This window comes from Mercenaria mercenaria, chromosome 10, assembly GCF_021730395.1.
Source record: "Mercenaria mercenaria strain notata chromosome 10, MADL_Memer_1, whole genome shotgun sequence".
Taxonomy (NCBI): Eukaryota; Metazoa; Mollusca; class Bivalvia; order Venerida; family Veneridae; genus Mercenaria; species Mercenaria mercenaria.
Genome location: NC_069370.1, coordinates 21830601 through 21857085, shown reverse-complemented (window position 1 = coordinate 21857085; position 26485 = coordinate 21830601). Strand labels below are relative to the sequence as shown.

General features: G+C 33.8%; 2 protein-coding genes across 3 annotated transcripts in view; both read left to right on the top strand.

Moving 5' to 3' along the window:
• LOC123559674 (uncharacterized) overlaps positions 1-26485 on the top strand; it is a 134682-nt gene that overhangs the window by 88263 nt on the left and 19934 nt on the right. The window lies entirely within an intron of this gene.
• The window catches only part of LOC128546179 (uncharacterized), an 81542-nt gene that overhangs the window by 43647 nt on the left and 11410 nt on the right, over positions 1-26485 (top strand). For both annotated transcript variants that reach the window (XM_053552487.1, XM_053552489.1), the window contains exon 5: positions 25343-25645. In XM_053552487.1, coding sequence (XP_053408462.1) covers positions 25343-25645 — 303 coding nt within the window. The remainder of the gene's footprint in view (positions 1-25342; positions 25646-26485) is intronic.

Below are 26485 nucleotides of genomic sequence, written 5' to 3'. Positions count from 1 at the left end.
TTGATCAAGTGTTTCTTCCTTTCAAGTCTGATTTTGATGGTTCGCCATACATTTTCTATAATGTTTATATCAGGTCTCTGTGAAGGCCAAGACATACAGGTTATACTATTTTCATTTTTCCACTGAGAGTTCATCTTTGATGTGTGCACCGGGGCAATATCCTCCTGAAATAAATAGTCTCCTTGTAAGAAATGTTTGGCAATAACTGGCCACAAGTTGCTGTCTAGACACTCTATGTATTTTGTGAGTCTATATTTCCCTCAATAGCTTCCAAAGTTCCAACACCATTATAAGTTAGACATCCCCAAAACATAACAGACACACATCCACCTCTACGTTAACCGAGACACTCTGAATGCCAGATTTCATCTGCCTTTCTCCAAACACTTACTCTCTGTTAAGTTCTACCTGTGTTTCGTCACTAAAGATCACATTGCTCCAGTTTCTATTTAGAGTCCAATGTAATTTCTGTTTAAACCACGAACATGCCTTTTCCGGTTAGTAGTATTGATGGTTGGTGTCTTTCGTACTTTCCTCCTTGTATACTCATGAAATTTTAATCGACATCGAACATCTCCAGATGATATTGGCTTAGGCAATGTCTCATTTACTAGTCCAGTCAGTTCTGCTAAAAGAGCCCTCCTGTTTTTTAGCCAATCTCACAATCTGGTGGTCACCCCTTCTACCTGCTGCCAGAGGCCTTCCACTTCGACGTGCGATTTCTACACTTTCTCTTGCGCTATACCTCTTCAGAAACCCCCACACAGAAGATTGACATATTTCTAACACTTCTGCAATTTTTCTTTGAAAACGTCCAGCATTTACCAAAGATATAACAATCTCTTTTTGTTCAGGTGTCAACTCTTTCCTTTTGACATCCATTCAGTTGCAGACGATATTTGTTTACATTAGAGCTATTTCCTGTTTTAATTAGTCCAAAGAAAACAAATGAACTTAAAGAGAATAATTCACAATCAAAACGTTTGCCGAAAAGAAAAATAGCTCCAGATATTGACCACCAAAGATCAGTCAGTGGTCAGCTCCCTTTGCTGGCGGCCATTTTGATGATTCACTTATGGCCATTAACTGTATTCTACAAAAAATGAAATATGATACATCATTGGAAATATATATTCATTGAGAGAAAGAAAACGCTTGCACCTAAGGTTTTATATAAAAAGTTGCTTTAAATAAACGCATATATTACACTTTTGCACGTTTTAAATTTAAGATAGAAGGGGGTAATGATCGCATATTAATAACTTTTTTTGCACCTAGGGAAACTTATCTTTTGTATTTTTGTTATTAAGAAAAATGTGTTCATGCCCTTTTCACTTCTAATTAGAAAATCTGACCGTTGTCGCTTATCGGCACGAGGATATTCTTCGGAATGGTTCTGTAATTGAAAGAGATGCCAGAGGTTGATTGATGGCATATATCACAATGGTCTTCTGCTATACATACTTCAAATCTTGCGGAGACATTTACATCGTTTAAAAACATACATACTTTCGCTCTACTTTTCTCTGTAAGATTTAACACTGGAATATTTGAAATGATTTCCTCTAATCTATAAGCGGATTATTTTGGAGTACCTTACTGGGGCATTGCCTTTGGTGTGCTAACTGCCACAAGTTTAAACGATTTTATTCAGACTTCACAAGGTTACATGAGTCAACCATGTGCCACTATGTATCATTTATTATAAACTTAAAAGTCTGACCTCTAACTAATGTTTAATCAATATATCAGGAAAGAAAATAGTTTCAACAATAATCAAGGAAGTTTTAAATATTAGTAATTATATGATATATTTATATTCAATGTAACTGTCTTCGTCGAATTCGGAAGTCTGACCAACATTACACTTAAGAAACAATTAAATTTGTCATTAACGTTAGATGAGAAGTACTCAGAATAACATCATGGTCATATTTGTTTGGTAGATTTACTAAATAACATATAATGATTTGAATATTGGAATGGCTAGTTTCTTTTTCGGAACTTTTCTCATTGTTTTATCAATATCGATTTTGTTTGGAAAAGGTACGTACATGTATAGTCTGATTTTGACGTTTGAGAGTTCTATTTATAGACTTGTCTGTCGATTATGGAAATCAGCATGGTTTGCCTTGCTTTATTTAGATTAGAACAATGAAGTGTTATAACTAGTCAGAATGACGTAGTGATTACGTGGTGACCTGTCACACATGCGACTGCGGTTTAATACTCTGGCGAGTCGTTTTTTCTTTTCAGTGAAAATATTTTAGTTGTAATCATGTTCATTTCATTATTCAAATGTAATTTTGCAATCATTATTTTTCATCATTATTGTAATGAACAGTTAAATTTTATTTTAATGCCAAATATTTTTCATAATGCTTTGTAAGCGGTATCTGTAATTTCGCTAGCTGTGTCAGTGGATTCCTGGAAACAGACTCCACGGTAGATTTTTTTTCTAGCCAAGTATTAGATACAATTTTAACATTCCATTTGCATATGTACACAACACATTGATTGTGTATTCTATAAAATATCTTAAACTTATTAGAAAAAAAAAACATATCATAATACGCAACAGACCTTCAGATAACTTTACTCCATCTATGAGAATATATGAATATATGTTAAAGAGAATGAAATACTAAAAATAATTGCGACTCTGTCAGATATCGAAGCCCGTCCGCTTAGCTCAATTGGGAGAGCGCAGGGGTCTTGAGTTGATCTCCGGACGGGGCGTATGTTCTCCCTGACGATTTGATAAAAGACAATGTGTCTCATATCATTCGTCCTCCACCTCTGATTCAAGTGGGGAAGTTGGCAGTTACTTGTGGAGAACATGTTTGTATTGGTACAGAATCCTGGAACACTGGTTAGGTTAACTGCCCACTGTTACATAACTGAAACACTGTTGAAAAACGGCGTTAAACCCAAAACAGACAAAACCTTGCGGATTTCGAGCCCACACTCACAAAATAAAAACATTGCATTGCTTATAATTACGTGTATTGTCACTGCTATTAAGTGCCATCTTTGTGTTGCTAAAATAATCATTATCCAAAATATATCGTGTTGAATTATACTTAAGTTTTGATTAAATACTACTACTAATGATACTTCTGCTTGACGTAACGTCAAAAGTTGTGATCCATACATGTAACATCAAAACGACATTAAATTTCAGTAGTGGAGCCTCCGTGGCCGAGTGGTTAAGGTTGCTGACTTTGAATTACTTGCCCCTCATCGATGTTGGTTCGAGCCTCAATCGGGGCTTTGAAGGTGGTTTTTTCCAGGTGCCCGCTCGTGATGAAATAATGCAAGGAGAGACACCTATGGTCTTCCTCCACCGTCAAAGCTTGAAAGTCGCCATATGACCTAAATTGTGTCTGTGCGACGTTAAACCCAATAAAAACAATAAAAATAAAATTCAATGACGATATGCAAAAATAGAAAAGTTATAAAACTTTGGAGACGACAGTTATTTGTTTTATATATAGGTAACTTATGGCGGGTCGATAGCACGAAATAATGTGACAGGCATGAAAAATCGCTATTTTAAGTGAAATAAGTAATTTTACAACATCATTTATGCACGTCCTAACATATATTTGAGGCCTCTTAAATACTAACGTAATCCTAGCATATCCTCAAAGGGTTGTCTAGGAATTCGGAACTACCGTAATCCTAGAACCGGAGACTAGGATTAAGGTACCGTTATCGTAGCCACTGCCTTTTTCATATGTGGCACATCGACATTAAACTTTCTAAAATACGTCTTTACTGCGTATAAAGAAGAACGTGTACCTGGACTGTTATTAAAAAAAAAGAAAATCTTCAATACTAAGAGAGTATTAAATAGCTTTCTGTTTTGGCAAAACATTGATGTTTACACTTCGTCACTTCTTTTTTTGTTTTAAATGATTGCGCAGTCTCTATAGAGTTACGAATCCTTGTCCTACACTGTTTGACTCACTGTACTTCATTTGGGTGATGTCAGTTACTTACTTTAGTTACTTAGGCGACAATGACTGAGTGTCTGACCTTTCTTTCTATGAATGTACAAGGTCTAGGAAGTGTTGAGATGTGTTAAATTACCTTAAAGGGAAGAAATTTAATATGCTCTTTTTACAAGATACTCACTTTACTGATAAAGAGATAAATTTTATTCGTAGTCAGTGGGGTTTTGAGTGTTATTTTATCAGCTTTAGTAGCCAGTCAAGAGGGGTAGCAATTTTTATTAATAACAATTTTGAATTTAAATTCATAAATTTAGAAAAAACATGAAAATGGGAATTTACTTATTTCAAATGCTCTTATAGAAAATGTTGATTTTACAGTTATATGCATGTGTGGACCAAATAGAGATGAACCTACCTTTTTAAGAGATGAACTATCAAAAATTGAACATAACTGTTTATTCTAACACGAACAGCGAATAACCTACATACATGTAGAGCAAAATCTATCTCGGGTTATTCTGCAATAAACCACTCGCGTGCAATGACGTCATCCGATCCAGGTGCACAGCACGGTCGTAAAAAGTAGTTATCATTTTTTCTAACACTGTTGATACAAGTATGTCGTGTTAGAATCGAACTAACAAGTTCCCAAGTGTGATTTATCGTACAATAACCCGTGTTATTCTACGATAAACCACACTTGGGAACATATTATTTCTTAAATAGTAGGAGACTATAACTTGGTACTGATCCTGACATGGATTGTTACAATTATTTGAATATTAATAACCCTAAGTCACGTGATGTTGTTTTAAAAATGTTACATGAATTCGACTTGACTGACTGTTGGAGAGAACAGAACATGGAAAAATAAAACAAAAACAATATACATGGTTTAAGAAAAATCCAATAAAGAAAGCAAGGCTTTTTTTTTCCTGATTTCAAGTAACTTATATACAGATCTAAAAGAAGCTACAATCGAACCGGGGTACAGAGCTGACCATTCGTTAATATATAGGTATTGAATTAGGTAAATTTAAAAAAGGCCGATCTTATTTGAAATTTAATAACTCTCTTCTAACAGATATACAATATGTAGATCAAATAAAAAATGTCATCAAACAGGTAAAAACGCAATATGCTGTAAATCAGATAGAAAAAGAAAGTAATGAAAATCTAGAATTTAGTATAAATGATAAATTATTTTTTGAAACTTTACTAATGGAAATCAGAGGTTAAAACCATTTCTTATTCTTCATATAAAAAAAAAACAAGAAGACAAAAGATAATTAAATTTAGAAAAAAGATATTAAGTTTCTCGAGGAACAAGAACCCATTGACTACAATCTGTTAGAAAGGAAGAAAAATGAATTAGGGGAACTAAGAGCCAAACAAAAGCAAAGATTTTTTATAAGATCAAGGGCCAAACGGGTATCTGAAGGGGAAAAACCAGCTAATTACTTCTGTAACTTGAAAAATAGGACTTATACTTCAAAAATAATGTACTCACTGTATTCTAAATCAGGAACTCTGCTAAGAAACAAGAAGAAATCATAAGTGAAGTAGAGAATCATTATAAAAAATTATACTCCCATAAACAGACAGAAAATACAGAACTAGAGAATATTCTAAATGTTGTAGACATACCTAAACTTAATGAAGTAGAAAAACATTCATTAGAAGGGCATTGGAGTTATGGTGAGAAGTCTAAAAAATATATTAAACACCAGCAAGTATAAACAATCGAGGATTCTTTCGATTAGAAGCAAAAACAACCCTGGCATTTATTTGCAAACGACCTTCTTCTTCCATGTGCAGAACTGAAAGGACCAAAAAGGAGATTGAATCGCAACAAGTATATTAATATACCAACAAGACATTAGCTAAAACGAGTCATTACAACAGGATTGGAGCCCTTCAGTAACCGGTTTTGAATGGTAATCATTAAAAACACAATATAGGTCATTTTCTTGTTAGGTCAGTTAACCATGCTTTTGGTACAGGCGAACTATCAGTCACTTTAAAACAAGGGGTCATAACTTGTATTCCAAAAGGAAATAAAGACAAACAATATATAAAAATGGCACCCAATATCATTATTAAATGTATCGTACAAAATTGCATCCGCAAGTATTGCCCAACGTTTAAAACTAGTGTTACATAAATTGATTAGTGAAGACCAGACAGGCTTTTTACCGGGCAGGTATATAGGAGACAACATAAGGTTAATCTATGACATAATGTACTTTACAGAAAAAAATAATATACCTGGCATGCTTTTACTATTGGACTTTGCTACTGCTTTTGACTCTCTGTCATGGTCATTCATGTATAAAACTCTTAAATTATTTAATTTTGGTGAAAATTTCATCAAGTGGATTAAGCTTTTCTACAATGATATTCAATCCTGTGTTATTATTATTAACGGTCATATCTCAGATTGGTTCCATATCCACCGTGGTTGTCGCCAGGGGGACCCGTTGTCCCCATATATTTTATACTCTGTGCTGAAATTCTTTCAATTATGCTAAAACAAAACCCAAGAATAAATGGCATTAACCTTAATAATTCTGAATTTCTACTGTCACAATATGCAGATGACACAACTGTACTATTAGATGGAAGTGAAGCATCTCTCAGAAACACATTGCTAACACTAAACTCCTATGCCAAAATTTCTGGATTATGTATTAATGTAGAAAAATCAAATACTTTCGATACTGTAAGATTTGATAAAACGCTCACAGAAAATGAAGCATATACATGTGAGGGTCTAATCACTCCTGAAGAATGTGAAATAGCTCTTTCAGAAATGAAAAGAAACAAAAGTCCCGGATGTGATGGGTTATCTGTTGAATTTTATGTCACATTTTGGAATAATGTAAAACACGTTCTCGTCGAAAGTTTAAATGAAACATATACAAGTAAGAATTGTCAGAAACTCAAAAATAGGCATAATTTCGCTTTATATAAAAAGGCGACCCGACAAACATAGAAAACTACCGCCCTATATCACTTTTAAATAACGATTATAAACTACTTACCAAAGTTTTAGCACTTCGATTACAAAAAGTTTTACCTTCTATTATAAATTTAGATCAACAGTTACATAAAAAATCGTTTTATAGGAAACAACATTAGACAGATATCTGATATTATAGACTTTTGCGAAGAAAACCGACATAGATGGTGCTATCCTTTTCCTCGATTTTCGCAAAGGTTTTGATACAATTAATCATGAATTTTTGTTTGAAACATTAAAGAGATTCCATTTTAAACCTATGTTCATAAACTGGATACACTCACTTTACAATAACATAATTTCATATATATTAAATAATGGTTGGTTATCTCAGAGCTTGAAGCTTACACGGGGCCTTCGTCAAGGCTGCAGCATCTCTTCTCTTCTTTTTATCATTGTTGCCGAGGTCTTAGCAAATAAAATACGCGACAATACTAACATCTCCGGTATCCCTGTTAAAGTTCAAAATGAAGTGTTCAACCTAAAACTAACACAACTTGCTGATGACACTAGTTTGTTTGTAAGAAACAAGGCAGATATTGAAAACGCTATTTCTACTATTAAAATGTTCGGAAAATATTCAGGATTATCACTAAATATAAATAAAACTGAAGGAATGTGGATAGGAAAATCTAAACTTTCAAATGAAATTGTAGGTGAAATTAAATGGAAGAAAACAGTAAAAGCTTTAGGAGTATACTTTGGAACAGATAAAAATGAATGTGAACAGTTAAACTGGGGATCTAAAATAGAATTGTGCCAAAAACTCATCAACCAATGGAATAAAAGAAAATTAACGTTTTATGGTAAAGTAACCGTTATAAAATCTATCCTACTCCCAAAATTTACTTATTTGCTACAATCAATATACTTACCTAATATTACAATGAACAAATTGAACACTTTGTTTTTTAATTCCTATGGGGGAATAAGAGAGAAAAATCAAAAGAAGTATACTGATTAATTCAACTGAAGAAGGTGGCATTAACATGATTGATCTAGAAAGTTTCACAGTCATGTTACAGATAAAGTGGGGTTAAATCACTACTATCATCAGAAAAAGCTAATTGGAAAGTAATCCCAAAGTATTATTTTGACAACTTTGGTAAAAATTTTCTAGTATTCTATATGAATTTGAACTCAATAAAAAGTCTGCCAAATAACATTTATAAAATTCCTGAATTTTATAAGAATATTATTAGCAACTGGATATCTTTCAGAAATATAAACAAAAAGCTACCAAAAACATTTTATGATGTACGTCAAGAAATTATTTGGGGTAATGAGCTAATTCAATATAAAAATAAAACTGTATTGTTTAAAAATTGGATAAACTCGGACATAGTTTTCTTAAATGACATCATTGATAACAATGGCAAAATAAGCGAAAATGCTATTTTAGACAAATTAAAAAACCGATCTAACTGGATATCTGAGATAACTACTTTAAAGAACGCAATACCAAAATTATGGTTGAAGAAAATTCAAACAGAAGAGTCAAAACGCACCCGAGTTAAAGTAAATCCAAAACTTCTTCCCTTTTCAACACTAAAACTAGAATTCTTGAATAACAAAGCGATATACAATATACTTTTGCAGAAAAGAATCTCGAAACCATATTTGCATTCATTTTGGGAAAGCAAGTTTGGTCTCAAAATACCATGGAACAAACTTTACTCACAATTGAATATGTCTATTGATAATAGATATAGACAGTTTCGATACAAATTGGTTAATAATATTATTGCCAATGGTGAAAACTTGTGTAAATGGAAAATTAACGAAAATCCTAATTGTAGTTTTTGCAAAATACCAGACAATTTAGAACACTTCTTTGTTGACTGTCATTTAATAAGACCTTTTTGGAACAGAGTATCGAATGCCTTTAAGTCAGTTGGTATTCATAGAAATATAGAGAACTTAAAAAGTGTTGTTCTAGGATACAACTTTGACAACAGCCATTACTTTGAATTCAATATAATTTTAACTGTAGCAAGTTTTTGTATATACAAATCCTTTTTCTTAAGTAATCAACGTTCAAAAGAATTAAACATTGTCAACATCTTTCTGTATGAAATGAATATGATTAAACAGTACTTAAAATATAAACGAGAAAGAGGTTCATTTATAAATAAGTTTATAGAGAAATTCTAATATTATATATATATATATATTTTTTTAATACATCTACCTGAACTGACCTAGATATTTTTGGATGATATATGTTGAAAAACAATGTAAATTTGTAAAAGGAAACTGTTGAAATGTACACATGTTGTTTTGTAAATGTTAATAATAATTTTAATAAAAGAAAAAAAAAAAAAAAAAAAAAAAAAAAAATCAAAAGGTTAAGCGCAATGAAAAATAGTCATTTAAGGTTATGTACTGATCTGGGTCTACTATGAGAACAAGAACAATTTAAATTACTTGGTGTAACCTTTACACTAAATCTGAATAATATTGTTATTGCTAACTACTGTTCAAAAATAGAGGAAATTAAAAACTTATTAACACAATGGTCTAAAAGAATGATCACACCAATAGGCAAGAATATAGTTATTAAGACATTAGCTATGTCAAAATTGAATCATCTAATATTAAGTTTACCAAACCCAAACATAGAAATAACTAAATCAATGCAAAACCTATTTTGTAAGTTTCTGTGGAATTCTGGACCTGATAAGATAAAGAGAACAGTCATAACACAATCTTATGAATATGGTGGCAATGGAGTGGTGAACTTAGAAACCTTTATGACATCTCTTAAAATTACATGGCTCAGAAGGTACCTTACCTATAATACTAAATACTTTAACTTTATCACACAGATATATCCATTTTTTAATACATTTCACAGTTTTGGTGTTGACTTTCTAAAAAATAAACTACATAATGTTAAACATCCTTTTGGTGGGAATTTTTCATTGCTTTTATAAATTTCAGTAAAGTGCTATGTTAAGATAGCACCCCCCCCCCCCCCCCCCCCCCCCCCCCCCCCCCGGGATATATAAATCTCAGCATGCAATATCCAAAATCATGGAAAGATTTCTGTGTTTTACCGGTTTGGCATAAGAGTAATTTTAAAATAGGAGGAGCAAGCTACTATTTTTCGAGATTCTTTAAAAAGGGAGTAAAATTGGTGAATGACTTCTTGGACAGAAATGGAAATCTATTATCGTTTAACAGTTTTATCAATATATATAATATCCAAACTAACTTTCTTCAGTACCAAAGTATAATTGAATCTATCAGGGAATTTCTAGATAAATTAAGATTTCCTCATTACGCCGTCAAAGAGCAAAATCCTTTGCAGTCTTTACCAACAAAAAACATTCAGAGTGCAATAAACGGTTGTAGGTGTATTTATGACTTTTTGTCAAGCTTTCATAAGTTACAAGACTCGAGTAGTAAATGGAAAGACAAATTAAATTTAAATGCTAATTTTAACTGGAAATTTATATACAATTGTCCATTTGCAATAACAAAGGACCCAAAACTTCAGTGGTTTCAGTTCAAAATAAATCACAGAATTATTGACACAAACTATTTATTAGAAAAAATGAGGAAAAGAAATGATAATCTTTGTACACTATGTCACAATCACTCAGAAAACATAGAGCATTTATTTGCAGACTGCCAAGTTTCACTAAAATTTTGGGAAGGAGTTAAAATATGGATAAAAAGAAAATGTCCTAATGCGGATATTAACTGGTCAATGTCAGATATTCTATTCGGTAATGCAAATTTCAGTGCGGTGCCTAACTTACAGATGATTATTAATAGTTTAAGAATACATTTGAAAACTGAGAAGTATGTCGCTAAAAATACATTTGAAAAATCTGAGAAGTATGTCGCCCCACAATGTGAATAGCTTTGATAGAAAATGGAATAGTTTTAGGACTCTACTTGTAGATGGTGAAGTGTATAACACGTAGGTTTGGGGCTTCATCGTGACTGCGCTTGTTGTCTGTTTTTGTTTTTATTTTCAATAAACAATTAACTAAGAATTACAAGCATATGGAACATATTATTAGCTTTTCATTAATGGTTATTTGTACTGACTCTTTTCCATTCTGACCTTGTACCTTTTAAACTACAATTTTACCCTTTTTTCCATATAACTTGTTGAAAAAGTTACTATATAAAAGATATGCAACCCTGCAATCTCCACACAAAATTATCTGCTAGAGTTTCCTCCCCTAGATCAATACCATGTTAAAGATTGTAAAAAAAACCCTTGCGGTTCAACGTAAGCAAGGTAACTATGTATGCTCAATTAAGCCCCTAACTTATCGTGTGTAATTAGATTCCTGGTACCTTCTGGTCAACTTGTCCTTGTCATTTTTGGTTCTTTTTCTTTCGGGCAAGGATACCAAATTATAACACAATCTGATCATGTGCACAGTCTTTTCACTGTTAATATAATTCTGGTCATTCTGTTTAGAATAGTCTCCATCCGGAACATAACATGTATCACTTGATGATATTGAACAATGTATATCATTAATTGTATAGACATGTACATCTATGTACTTTCAGACAATTCTGATTGCTTTTTTCCTACTTGTCTGGGTGCGTTTGTATGCTTGTGAGTCTTAAACGGTGCCCTAGTGTTTTCTAATGTGTTGCTTGTTCGTTTTTCTATGTTATTCAATTGATCATAGTTGTGTGTTTATCTTAAGTACATGAGTGTCTGCGCTATTGTGGTTTACGTTGTAGTGCGACTGTTTTTAAAGAACATGGCATTCCTTTGAATGATCGTCCTTGTTCAACTTTCCCCTTCGGGTTCCTCACCCCCCCCCCCCCCGACCCCATTTTGCCACTTACCATTTCCTTCCCCTCCATCTATATTTAGCATAAATTAATATGTACTTGTTGGATGTTTGAAGCAACCCGTCTGAAATATTTTTCCATTACAGCTTCTTTTTGTTGTGGGCCTACTATGCAAATGCGTGGCTTTGGGGCTGTGTTTTTTGGTGCTCTGTGCTTCCGAGAAATCTACCCCTACCGATTATCTTTTTTATGTAGGTAGATTTAATTTTTCCAACTTTGCTTGATATTATATATGTAAATATCTTTTCTGGCACACAAAATCAATTTTGTGATGAATGTATGATGTTTTTGAAGTAGAAAAGGAAATAAATGACTAAAAAGAAGAACGTGTACATAGAATTTATCCTTAATGTTGATGTCTATAGTTAATTTCAATTTCATTTTGAAACTGGTTGGAAAATATGAGAAAAATGTAAAACATATTCATATTAAAGGGAAGTAATTCTAAATTAAATAAACCAACATCTTTCGTAATAGGGGCTTGGGTATGGTACATGACACATTATCTCATTATGGCGAATATTTGTGTCAAGTAATATTAAACTCCCTTTATAATTGATGAAAGAGTTATAGATCAGAAAGGAATAAAACTTCTATTGACTTTTGACCTATAACAGTGACCTTGACCTTTAAACCCCCAACTGCCATATAAAAGCCACAAGATGGTGCCGGGGCAGGTTTTTATATAAATTATGCATGTTTCACTTCAGAGAGCCCTTTTTCAAAATTTTAAATAAACCACTGAATAAAAAGTTATGAAAAATTGCATAAATACACATTGAAATATTCTTTATCAATTGGTGTTTTTATTTTTTAAAACAAAAATTGTTGAAGTATAGTTTCAAAAAATTATTTAAACCTAACTGCCAAAAATTTTAATTTGCCGGGAGGAGCTAATGAGGTCATGAACCCTAGAGGAACAGAGAATGTAAACAATTCCTACGTGGTTAATTTTATCAACAAACCTGATCGTCAGAAGGCTTCGTATCAATGGAATTAACACCTAGCTAGAGTGCATTGCAAAACTTCTCCAGAAAGTAATTTTGAATTTTTAAACCAAATAGAATATCATAGTCATTTCTACAGTTATATTTTTATATGTCATATCATAAAAATGTTTTAAAGAAATAGGGAACTACTAATTACAGACATACAGTGATAAATATAATTTCAAATAGCTTATCATTTTTATTAGTCCTTATCACAGCAGCACTTGCTAATTTGTGTGTATTGTTCTGCATCCCAGACTTAAAGTTTATTATTTCTACATTTATTGCTAGGTTATCTCAATTAATGGACCAGCCAGCAATGACAGAATTTTAGTTAAATGAATGTTTGATTTTGAGTTTCATTGTTAAATTTACATAAACAAGATTAAAAATCAGGAATGCTAGTCTTGACTCAATTTTTCATAGGATTGATACTGATATGGATGCACAATATGGATAATAATAGTTTTTTACCATCAAAACATGCAAACTAGTTCAAATTTCTTCTTCAACTGACCATTGTTTACATTTGCCTGTGAATCATTTAAAGTGAGCTATTTTTAGCTAACAGACAGCCTAGAGTAGCGTTGTTATTTGATAGGCTCCTCCTACAAAACTTACTGCCAGGGTAGTAAAAGTTGGGGCTTTAAGTTAGGGTTAAAGGGTTGCGTAAAACATTTGTCTTATTATGGAAAACATTTGTGCCAAGTAATATCAAAATGCCTTCATGGATGACAGAGTTATTGACCGGACAGGAAAAAAGTCCTATTGTCTTTTGACCTACAATTGTTATCCTGACCTATGAGCTAGGGGTTTTGCGCATGGCACGTTGTCTCATCATGGGGAGCAAATGTGCTAATTAATATTAAGAACCATTTATAACTGACGTAGTTATGGATCGAACATGAAATTGAGAACGGCGGACGGAATCACGGACGGACGGAAAAGCTCAGTCCTATAGTCCCCGGATCTACTTTTCAACCAGTAGGGGTCTTATAACCATTTCTGGTAATGTTTTCTAGTTTTCAGCTGTAAGAGTATCCAATTCAAGGATTAGCCCGTGGTCTTCTACCTGTTTTAAGTAAGACAACTTGTTTTGTCAAAAAACGAGGCTGGCTCTGAATATATTTGCCGGTTTTAGTAGTTGTTTGACAGAAATCTTGCACAAAAACTGTTAATTCTTGTTTATTAGAGTGGTTCAACTGTGAGGTGTTGCACTCTGCATGCAGCGTGAGGTGTTGCACTCTGCATGCAGCTAATTGAAATTATTCCTACTTACTTACTCCCGAGGAATGAAATGCTCTGATTAAAGTAAAGATGGAAGATAAATAAGTTAAAAACTTATAATTTCGGTTCAGGCACTCTAAACCCGTGGTATTGCCGTCTGTCACTTTCTTAACATGTGTTAAAGGAACGTACTATTACTATATCCTCTCCCACTCCAAGAAAATTGTTAAAATAAGGTCGACCAAGTCGTCTATTGTTTTCAGTAAATAGACAATGCAGTATTTTTGTCTAGATAAAATTTTCAATGTGAATGCGAAAAAGTATAAAATTATTTTCACATTTGAAGAAATACATTTTTCACTTTTGTGACCTAAACAATGTTTTTTTACTTTTGTGACGCTTTTTTATGACGTACGTGACATGCGCCATTTTAACTATATATAGGTTTCATGTTACAAATATTGTTAAATTATTTCACGTTTTACATTTGAGGGTCCTACAAAGATTAAATGGTTGTAAATAATGCGCTGTGTGTCTAAGGTACTGTTGTAATTGCAGGTCTTTTAAACCAGTTATATGTAGCATACATGCATGTGTAAGTTTAGGAATTTAAAAGTAAAATAGAAATCATATCTGATTCTACACAACTCAACATGCATCGAGACCCTCACCTGCATTGTGTCTTTTGCTATTTTTGACATGAAAATGTAATTATAACCTATATTTGTATAATTTAAAAGTCACTGTCGACGTGAACCAATGCGGAAGTCTGAAAATAGAACAGCCGACTATATTGGGAAGAAATGTAACTTTTACTTTTACCCCGGAAACAACCTCAGAGGCAGACTTGAAATGGCAACGGTCAAAAGAAGGAAATCAATGGCGTAGGATTCACAACACGTTTACACAGCAGTATTTCCAAGATGGGACATATTACTTGATTTTAACTGACACTGTCAAAATATATGACGAAGTATTTTACCGGGTTGATTATAAGAACAATAGCGTAAGCTGTTTAATGGAGACTCCAAAACTTCAGCTTCAAGGTATATATGATATATACATTCTTCCACGATATAATGTCAACATTTAACTGATAGGCCACATCAATTTCTATGTAGAAGCAAATGTGTTTTTGCGTTATTGACCAGTCGCTAATTTAAGGAAGTTTATGTTAAGTATTTAAGACTGATGTAAGATTTAAAGACCGCTTAGATTTATGTGGATTCTTAAACATGTATATGTTGAAACAAGAAATCCAAAGTTATTGTAAGGTCAAGGTCTTTGATTAGTGTCAATTTTGTAATGTTTCATGTATATAATTATATCACATCTATGAACCAGTTTTGTGAAAATAAATATAACTATTACTTAACTCTATATATAACTGGCTGTACCATAGCTTGTGCTATAAGATCGGTCTTTAATGCAACACGTATTTAATATGCTAATAAGTCACAGTTTGAAAATAGATAAATAAAATAAATTTGGGCTTGCCGGTCAATAAGTGTATCATATAAAACCTAAAGACACATCCTACACTAGTCTCGAACATTTTGATGTGATGTATGGGAACTATCGTTTAGCTATTTAGACATGTACGTGCTCTCGGTATTATTAGTTACACTGCTCGTTGGTGACAGGATACGGGATATATGCTGTCGAGGAAACCCAGATGCGCTCTCTACAACGAGCAGTGTAACGATTTTATCCCGCCGACTATCATTTACTCCCATGCTATGTTACACCTCAAAATGGCAGCAACGCATTTTGGTAGTCACAACCAAAAGTCGTTCGAGTTTTGGTAGCGATATAATGCGTTGCAATGGTACATACGATGTGCTGAGGATCATGGAATAGAATGTATTTTGGTAGGTTTTTCTACATCAGGGGCTGTGCTCATTTTTACATTATGAACATAAGAGAGAGATAAAAGGCGGAAATGTATCCTATAAAAATGGTGGGGGAGGGGGTTCAGAGTTGCCCTCCCGAGATATAGTTTTAATGAGCGTGTGAAAGGGTCCTCAAGCGACGCTTACTATGCAATAATATTGTATTGTTTTGTTGTTTTAATGTGCAAGTTTTGTATGAGGGATAGTCAACCGAGACACACGTGGGTCCTCCACCTAAATATTTTTAAAACATCCCATATAAACAAAAATGGTGAATTCTGTGCGTGTTTTAGGGTTTTTAGATAAATATTTCCGGCATAAAAGGGTTTTCTTCTTTAAAGGTGAGGGGTTTCGAGAGTCCACCACAGATATCTTTGAAAACATGAAATAGATGAGCTGAAAACTCATTGGAGGTCCTAATGTGAGATATGGTTGTCGTTCCAGGTCGCATAAAGTATATATAATAATTAGGCTCATGTTTCCAATACACTAACTTTAGTCGAGTAATGGACAGACTCTTAACAAATCAAAGCCCTGAGAGGACTGTAGGGAAGCGTAACTGAACCGGTATGCATTTTAATCGAGACGCCAGGCGAGAAAAGATTCCATCATTTTGCAATATTTCACTAAATGCTTCCAGTTTTTTGAACTCATTGAACCACAAAAGTAGCCCACATCCAGACCAAAGTCAGTAAAGGTTACTCAAATCATAATCTTTGACTTGACTTTAGATCTAATAGGGAACCAATGTCTGTATGTATGAAGTCTGATCATCAGTAAAAGCAGACGAAGGCTTGAAAGGTCGCTTTGACCTCGACACTAAAATCAATAGCGACTGTTTATGTCTTTGGCAAGGTTTTAAGAAAATCAAAAGGACTAGACTGAAAGCAGATTCGACATACAATCCTGGCAGGATCTTCCAAAGTGAGATGTCAATGCATAAAACCAAGAGAACAAACAGAAAAAATGTTAAAATATTTATTTTCTAAACTGTGTAACAATTTTTTAAAATTCTTACAAACCTGTGTAACAATTTTTTAAAGATCTTACAAGATTGTGTAACACATTTTTAAAACTTAGAAATTCAGTATGTTGAAGGCCCAATATCTTCTACATGTCAAGCAATCCAACTGATTCACTTAATAGTACTGTGTGCGCACAAGAGGGTTGGCAGAACTAGCATCATATGAGTAATATACAAGCATCAAGTCGCCAAAAAGCTGTCGGCTAATATTTTCAAGATTGGATTGAAAAAAAGCTAACAAGATTTAGCTTATCAAAGGGTTCCTTCTAGCGCATATTAGATATTCTTTTAAAGGGTCCTCAGATGTTTAATAAAACAATTATGAAAAAAGTGTTTTGTTAGTTTATGTGCATGCTTATCTTTTTTAAAAGTATTTAAAGTAATTTCACACAAACATTTATTTAATTTATAATAATAATCACTCACCTTTTGATAAGCGATTCTACCTAAATATTATCAACGGGCAATAAATAATAAAGATTATCATACTATCAAAATTCTGGAATATATGGCCGTCTGGGCCTTAATAATCAAGTTTGAAGACCGATGGCTATATAGGCCCGGATCCAGGACCGGGCCGAAGGGACCATTGCCTCCCCCTTCCCCACCCCCCACCATTTGGCTGAGAAGTAACCTATACTCATCAAAGATGCAATCTACTTTTTTGGCAAAGAAATAATTTTTCTCAAAATTTAGACCCAGAAACGCACCAGAGGCCACCATTTCATACCTGTATTTCAATTTTTTTAAGGGGAAGAGACCCCTGACCCACCCCTCCCTCACATTAAGAGGGAGTAACCGTTCCATTTCCTCAAAATTTAGACCTAAAAATGCACCAGAGGCCTCCATTTTATGCCTGTATTTCAAATATTTCTAGGGGAGAAAATGAGGGGAGTACACCCTCCAATAAATGCACCAGAGGACACCATCCATTTCTTTCATAACTGTATTTGAGTATTTGAAAAAAAAATCCAGGATGAGACGCCCCTGAAACCCCCTCACACCCGCCCCCAACATGGGCAAAAGCACCCCCGTCCAATACCTCGCTTTGGCGTTGGCGTCTTCGTTCTAGACTGGTGCCCCCACCCCCCAGTCAAAAATTTCTGGATCCGGGCCTGTTATATATAAGTAGGCAACCAACACTCTAGCGGGTTTGAAAAAAATGCATACAAAAAGTTCATAGCTTGAATCTTACAAAAAAATTATCAAAAGGCATTAAATTAAGTTCGGAACATTTTATAGCTTAATAAAAGTGAAAAAAAAATCCATTATACAATTCTGGCATTCTCGCATACCAGAGCTCTACCATGGTTCCCCGGTAGAACGTTCGTCCGTCGTTCGTCTCGGTTACCATGTCGGACATCTGATGAATGACAATTCTGGATAAAAACAAGAGAAGTAATTGAAATGACGGTGCGTAGCGTGCAAATAGCATTGACAGACAAGCGAAAAAATCTCGATTTACTTTATAATTACAGTATATATTGATGGTAATACTTTACGTCAAATTAATCTATCGTTGGTATGAAATAAAATCTGTAAAAGATCCTTCGAAAGCAAAGAATTGCAACCAAGAAGAATAATAGCAGACGATGAATTTGGGCGGGAGTCTATTTTTAGATGATGCATATTCATTCAATTAATCTCTAACAATAAAGCTATAACTGCCATTGCAATGCATTGCATGCCGTTGAAAGGCTGAAAAAAAAAACACGTCGCATCCTAGATGAAAGTTACCCCAAAACCCTCTTACCATCTTAATATTTTTCTTTGTCTACATAACACACAAGCTAAGCCTCGTTCTGAGACCCACGCGCCATTATCCTCGCGAATAAGAACGGAAATATTTTTCACATTTTCAAACAATGAATGCTAAAGATTTCTCGTAACCCAAACATTTCGACAAATTATATTATATATCTTCTAATGAAAGGCCCATAGTTTGACAATAAAGTAAAAACAAATCACGAAATTTATAGACTGCTAATACAGACAAGAGACAGTCAGAAAATATGCCCTTAGACTGTGTTACTTCCCTTGTCTTATATGCGCTCATGTAGATTTATCTTTCTCCTGCAGTAGTATATTCTAAATATTCGCAGCGTGACGTAGACACAGATAAAGTCTCAGCCAATCAGTGCTCGATGGAAAGCTTTAAATAGCAGTCGTTAAAGCTACTTTCCATAGAATTGCAAGCAATTTTATCATATTTGGTCTATATTTTCTTTATGGTTTAAGACTATGCAAATAGCAATTATTTTATCTAAATTCCATTTTGTTACTTTGTAATCGCTTATTTTCCTCGGGGTACCGAAACCTAGTTTTAGAATATGAAATTGAAAGTAGACTATGATAATCAAAAGAGCGCACACTTAGCTGACAAACAGTAACAAAATGGCTGCACTAGTGCACAGTGAGGCTTCTGGGTAAAAGTAATTCGGTACTTAACGGCGAATATTCTAATAGACGGCCTTATATGCAATGTAAATGTTCGTTGGGGTATATTCAACAGCTTAAAGTCAAACTGTCAGGGAATTTGACACAATTTATTATACATGAATTTTAACGTGATGTTAATGTCTTTAAAATGCATGTAGGGCAACGCGCATACTTTGAGAATGAATAGGGTGTATTAACTAATTTTGTGTGTAGCTGTCAAGGGAGAAACGCCGTTAGTGAACATAATGAAGAGCAAACAATTACTATGCCAGGGAATATGACACCACTTACTGTACACCATTTTAAAGGTATTTATATTGTCTTTCAAATGCTTGAACATTCAATGTTCTATCTTGGGGAACGTACCTCTAACGGCATTCTCATAGAAGACATAAGGTAGAAAATTGAATGAACTACCTAAGTCATACCAGAGATAAAAACCTGGGCCATAATAAATTTGAAAGACAGTAAATATCTTTAAATATCTGTAAAATGATGTATGATGAATTCTGAAAAGGAACCTGTTCCGCACATTTTTAAGCTCCGTCGACCAATAAACGTTAGTGTTTGCAAACGGTGTTACTGCTGTTTCTGTTACTGTTGGCAAAAAAGTGGTTATCTTATAACTGTTAAGTGTCGTCGACGACACTTAGTAGTTTACCATTGAAATCTTTGAAATTACGCCGAATTTAACAATTATCAGCGTTTCACTATTGAAACCAGAATTATTAGACCACGTACAAGTAGAATTATGTTTTTCTATAACGAAATTTAATCAAGGTGTGGAAAGCAGCTTTAATTATTTACCACAGAATAGGATAGGAATAAGTTCTTTACACATTTTTCCTATTTTCCTAAAAATGCTATCTTTTGAAATTATTAAAATCTTATTATACTGTTCCTTTATGTAAGCATTTCATTAACTGCCTTATATTTCTTTTATTTACAATATCATTTTTTCATTGTCATATTTTAATAACTTCTCTATACCAGCGGCAGAATCCTAAAGCGTATCAAATATAGTTGCCGGTTCCTATAAGAAAAGGACCTTAATGGGGTTTTTAATTATGAGTGACTACTATTTTTTGGCAAATACTACAAATATTTACCGCGTAATTAAAGTTGTTCAATGAAAAATGAATACATTTATAAATCTACAAATGTATCCGATCAAAACCACATTTTTTATTAAAAATTAATTAGTGCTCAGATTTATCGATATCCATAATAAATTGCATCGATCTGTTTACTGTCATATCATTCAATTCCTTGTAAGTATTAAACTACTTTTACGACGCATACTAGGGAAAGGTAGAGCTGAACCGAAACCATGCCTTCTTGGTCTTGGTCACGTGATAAATATTTACATAGTAAAGTAGTACAACGCGTAGACAATGTTCTTTACAAGAACTTATAATCCCTGTCATATTTTTTTATTTACAAATCACAAGTGTTAACATTTATTGCATATGCTAATAAATGGTATCGATCTGTCTCAGACCCTTAAATTTCATAGAAGTACTGAATTACTTTTATAGCGCATGTATGGAGAAAGGTAGTAAGGGCATTTGTAACTACAATTTTACCAATGTCAGTATACGTAGTTTGGCGACCTTGGGAAGGCTACGCTTCCCAATATGCCACTGAACCTCAACTTTAAAACAGATGTAACAATTTAGGAGCGTTCAGTCAAAGGGCAATCCTACACTCCGGAGTGTAAGAAAAGTTTTTCCAGCACCAGGTGAAAATACGAGAAAGTTATGTACAGTATACAACATACGAATGCCTGATATTTACTCGACCAAACTCGGTAACTCTCGCTGAATAAATTATTCGGTACCCTCGAAATTAAATTCACTACAGAGTTGGCTTATTTAATAGTATTTCACTATATCACACAACATTGAAATTTTCTAAAGATTTTTGGTGGATAAAAGTTGCATGTCTACCTTTGCATATACTTTTAAAGTTATTATACAACCCGTCTTATGTGATATTTTCTCGTGATTCGTCTGAATTTTAATCTCAAACAGTCTTTACATAATTATTGGCATTTGTGAAACCTGTCCCAGGGTCATGCGAACGACGCATCAAATAATAGCGGTGAACAGTTTGCCATATCCTTCAATATCTCTCGATGTATGTCGAAGATAGAAGGCACTGACCTCTGTCACGTGTGTTGCAATGGTCCTGCTTGACTGAACCTAGAGCCGTTATATTTTCAAGGTCAAAAGGTCAAGCTCGGATGAGCAACTAAGTTCTTTGAAACAATATTGTCCATTCGTCACAAAATATTCTTTTTGTAAATTATGTGATTATTATCAATACCTTTTTGCGTTGGATGTGTACATATCAAACGCATTTTGGTACTATATTTTTGTAAACTAACATACTGCGTTGAGTGTAACGCATTTTGGTAATGACTTTCAGAACTCGACAGAATAACATTTTGGGTGCAACAATGCTATAAGCGAAACATTTTGTAAATTAAAAACTCTAATCGAAACATTTTGGAAGTTAACAACTATAATCGAAAAATTATGTAAATTAACAAAGCTACTTACAGTGCAGACTGGAAATTAGAATCCTAGGGTGCAATCATGTGTTTGATCATCATGTTTTATTTGTAGTTGATTAACACCAGTCATAAAGTGCACAATGAACTGTATTTTGTGTATAACAAAACACAAAAGCTCATTTATGAACGTTATGAATTGTTTTTGATCGCAACAAAAAAAAAAAAAACTTACTTGCATTTTAGCGGTCTCTATAATACAAGTCGTTTAAAAATGCCTTAGAAATAAATAATTTTAAGGGATAACTTTAGTCTTTGATGAACATGTTTGGGGGTTGCTGCTCCCACACCCCTCTTTGTCCAACACTCCCTTACTTATTGCGCATGTGCATCGTTAACTTACAACCTGTACAAAAATAGAACCTGTTTTACAGCTAAAAGACTGTTAAAGACCTTTGTTTTGAAATGAAATTAGAGTTGTAAAAGATCTGTAAGTTGAAAATTACCAGGAATACAGTTGAAATTTACAGACTTAAAACATGCAAGTCTAAATAACCAGCTGAAAAAATAATTACAGTTGAAAATTACAGCTGTAAAATGGCCATGTCTCAAAATTACAGCTGTCACTTTTTTTGGAGGGAAACAGGAGTATTGTCAGCCATCTTTAATGAAAATGTTTAATCATATATTACACTTTATTTAAAACTCAAAAGTTTGAAGGAAATATTTACGAGATTGTCATATGTTTTCATGACAAAGAAAGTTTTATAAACAAGATATGATGCATAGTTTCTACTTTGTCTAACCTTTAATTGTGCAATTGCTATAACATTTACATATTTTATATTGTTCTTTACCTATTAGATCATTAATTTTGTCATTCGTGTAGCGACTGCTACCCTTTCTAGAGAATTACGCTTCATTCTAAAACTTTCTGTACCTCTGTTTTCGTCCCTTATAATAATATTCGTTTTTTCAACACCTGAACTATTTTTACAGCTGTGACTTTTATGCATATTTACAGTTGCAACTTTTTTCATTTTTTCAGCTGTAAGTTTTTTTTACAGCTGTATCTCATTTGCATAACTCAACCTGTTTTACAGTTGTAAATTGAAATCTACAGCTGTTAAATCAATGATGTTATATACAATCTACAGGTACTAATTTGAAATAACCTTGACTGTAATTTTGAACAAAATACAGGTCTTTAACAGCTGTGAAATTTCATACAAGGGGACCGCTTAAGTGCATTCTACTGTTCTATCATTCGAAAATCATTAGGTTTCACGATATCTGAAATGTCTTGAAATTTCGGCTTTCATCCCTTTTCCTGTTAAATACTTTAGCTTGCACGTAGAATAAATGATCCTACAACAAACTGCTGAGTAATAAAAACGTTAACTCCTTTCCATTACGCATGATGCTTTTACAATATTTGTTCAATGAACGTGTCTCCCATACAGAGTTATCGTTCTTCTATTTCCGCTTCTTACGCTTCATGAGCCTAAACTAAGTAGAAAAATAAAAACGGCAAGAAAACACTGAATGTACTCTCGGAAACGATATCTATAGCTGGAGCCACTGGCACCAGAACAGAAAGAAAATGCCTCTGCACATATTAAACCCTACCCCTAGGTATTCTATAAGAACCATTGTCATGAAGGGGAAAATATACTAACCCGTTTCAATCGCGCATTTCATACCTAAAACACGCAGTTCGGTAAATTTGTACTATGGATATCAAGCAAGTGGTAATTTGTCTTCCATTGTGTACCGGTCACATTTTTTCGATACTTCTTATCTTAGAAAAACAACGCGTAGTTTATAGTTATTTCAACGTTACACAAAAAACTTGCTAGAACTTCCCTGGTGAAGTTCCGTTCTAGATTACAAAACCATTATGATTGGCTAATGTGAACATGTATGTCAATCGTCATTTTACTACACGTGTTCGCTAAAAAGTGAAAATGCAGCATAAATGTGCAAAATGAATAAAATAAACAAAACAGATGCAGGCCAATGTACGATTTCAAATTAAAGATGATTTTCATTCATTTCGAGTTTTATTGTAAAAATGTGATTTTTTAAATTCTGTTTTTGTTTGTTTACATTTCGCCAAACATGTGCACACTGCCGTGACCTCTAGATCGGATGTTCAATAGGGAAGGTCAAGCAAGTTTTTTCTGTAACGTTGACGAAAGCATAAATATGTTTATAATCTCAGCAATATGGAATATTGAGACAATGTGACTGGTGCACGATGGAAGATAATTTATCGCTTGTTCAATATACTAGGTACCCATTCACCGAACTGCGCGTTTAAGTTGAGAAATTTACGATTAAAACGGGTTAGTGTAATTCCCCCTTCATGACCATGGTTCTTATAGAATACCTATGGGGAAGGGTATAACATGTACAGAGGCATTTTCCTTCTGTTCTGGTGCCAGTGGCTGGAGCTAAATAATCACGATTACGTCAGCGATGTGGCAGCCAGTTTGTTTTGATCAATATTCCTGTCTCCACGTGACGTGTATTGACCAATAGAAATGCAAGAAATTTGTAGAAAGCGAGATAAAGGTAAATGCTAGCCAGATACCAAACCAAGTTCTCTCGGCATAAGATTTAAAACATTTGAAAATTAATCATATTATTATGATTGTGGTTTCCATCTATAGGGCAGTCAAATATTAAAAACAATGTAAATGTTTTATTTCCTTTCCCCCCTCATATATATCGTATTCGTGTGGATTTGTTTACCTAAGAACAACAAAGGTGAGAGAAGGCGAGAACGTAGAACTAGAATATCATCCATCGATATATGTTATGCGAAATCCAGAACAGTTTATACGAGAATGGAAGCGTTCTACACAGAATCACCCTCTTACAATACGTTTGACGGAATATGCGTATGAGGAAGAAAGGGAGCCGAATGATAAATATGTGTTGACTATAATCATGTTCAATGAACGAATGAATGGCGGATATGGAGTTTACTGCGGCGAAAGATTGAACTACTCCAATTTTGTCAATGTGATAATACCAGGTAATATTGTACTTACAATAAAAATTCTGAAGACCTTCTGAAGTTACGTCGTATTATCCGAAATAAAAGTTAAAAATTAAAGTGGTGGACCCATAATGAAAATATGCTATTTCCGCGCAGTTGCATATCCTCCGTATTAAATTTCGGCATTCTTCGGTCCTAACTGTATTTTTTCATAAACAACAGAAGGATGCTGAAATTTCATACGGAGATTATGTACGGAAATAGCCTAGTTTTTGTCGTTACGGGTCCATCGCCTAAAATTCATTGTGTGTCTTTTTAATGATATTTGCTAAGATTATGCATTTAGTCAAAATTATAATATTTGGCTTTTTCAAATACTTTCACAAAATATAGTCTCTAAGTGCAACCGAATTTTAATTTGAACATAAATTGTAGTTGCACCAAGTGCACCAGCATTTGAAGGGTTAAAGGACATAGACGACTGTAAGGAGTGTATTGTTGGTGAGGATGGTGATCAGTTCGGTGTACTCTGCCAGACAAGTGGTGGTACAGAACCAGTTACAGTCACCATGTCAATAGGGAATGAATCGCTAAGCTCAACACGCTATAATGACACAGCGGGTTACCTGGCTTTCTTTACACTTCGCAACAAACATCATATGGCAATTATGACATGCACAGTTATGAACGATGCATTAACCTCACCTTTAATCATCACGGCACATGTGTATGTTATCAGTAAGTGAAACTCGTATTTATTTCATTCTAAAAGTTCGAGTAAACTTAAAATAAAAAATGTATTAATTGCATTTGCATTTGCGTATAAAGTACTAACGTTTTAAACACAGCGTTCACAGTTTGTTTATCATTCTGTTATCTTAAAGAATTTCAGCTTACTTTGACGCGTACTGCGGACCACGGACAGCGGAGTTACTATAGGGGTTTTCTCAAACTGAAAGGAAGTTATATGCATAACTAAACAGTGCCATATTTAGCATCCGCTTCTGATGCCACAATAATGTTTCCATTTAAAATATCTGAGAAAAGACAGTTATAAGATTTATTAATATCCATTTTATTGTTTATGAATTATCGGTATATTATTTAGTCATACAAGCATTCTTAACAGCGTGAGCGCATTTTGTTTTAAAATACGCTGTTACCTTTTATATCGCTTTTTGATTAATGTTTCTATTCAAATCTTCCAGCTACCGCATTTATGAACAAGAAGCTAGAGGATCTGTATCGCAAACTTGTTTTTTTTTATTTGGAGTGCTGAAACCATTTTAATACGCTTTGTCGTCAATTTCATGAGGTTCTAGCCAGTATTCGCTAGCAGTGAAAAACGAATTGATTCAACGATCAACATGTCCTATGATCCAGATTTTGAACCAATGACCTCCTGGTGAGTAGACAGACACTCTTCCCCTGCGCCGCAATTTTGAGGTTCACCTATTTTAGATCAGGCGCCCCCTGTGAGTAGGGGATCACAACAACATATGTTACAAGTTATTACTTGACTGAATATTTGGTATCGAAGAATGCATGTAGTGTATATGGAAACATGGAGTTTCGTAT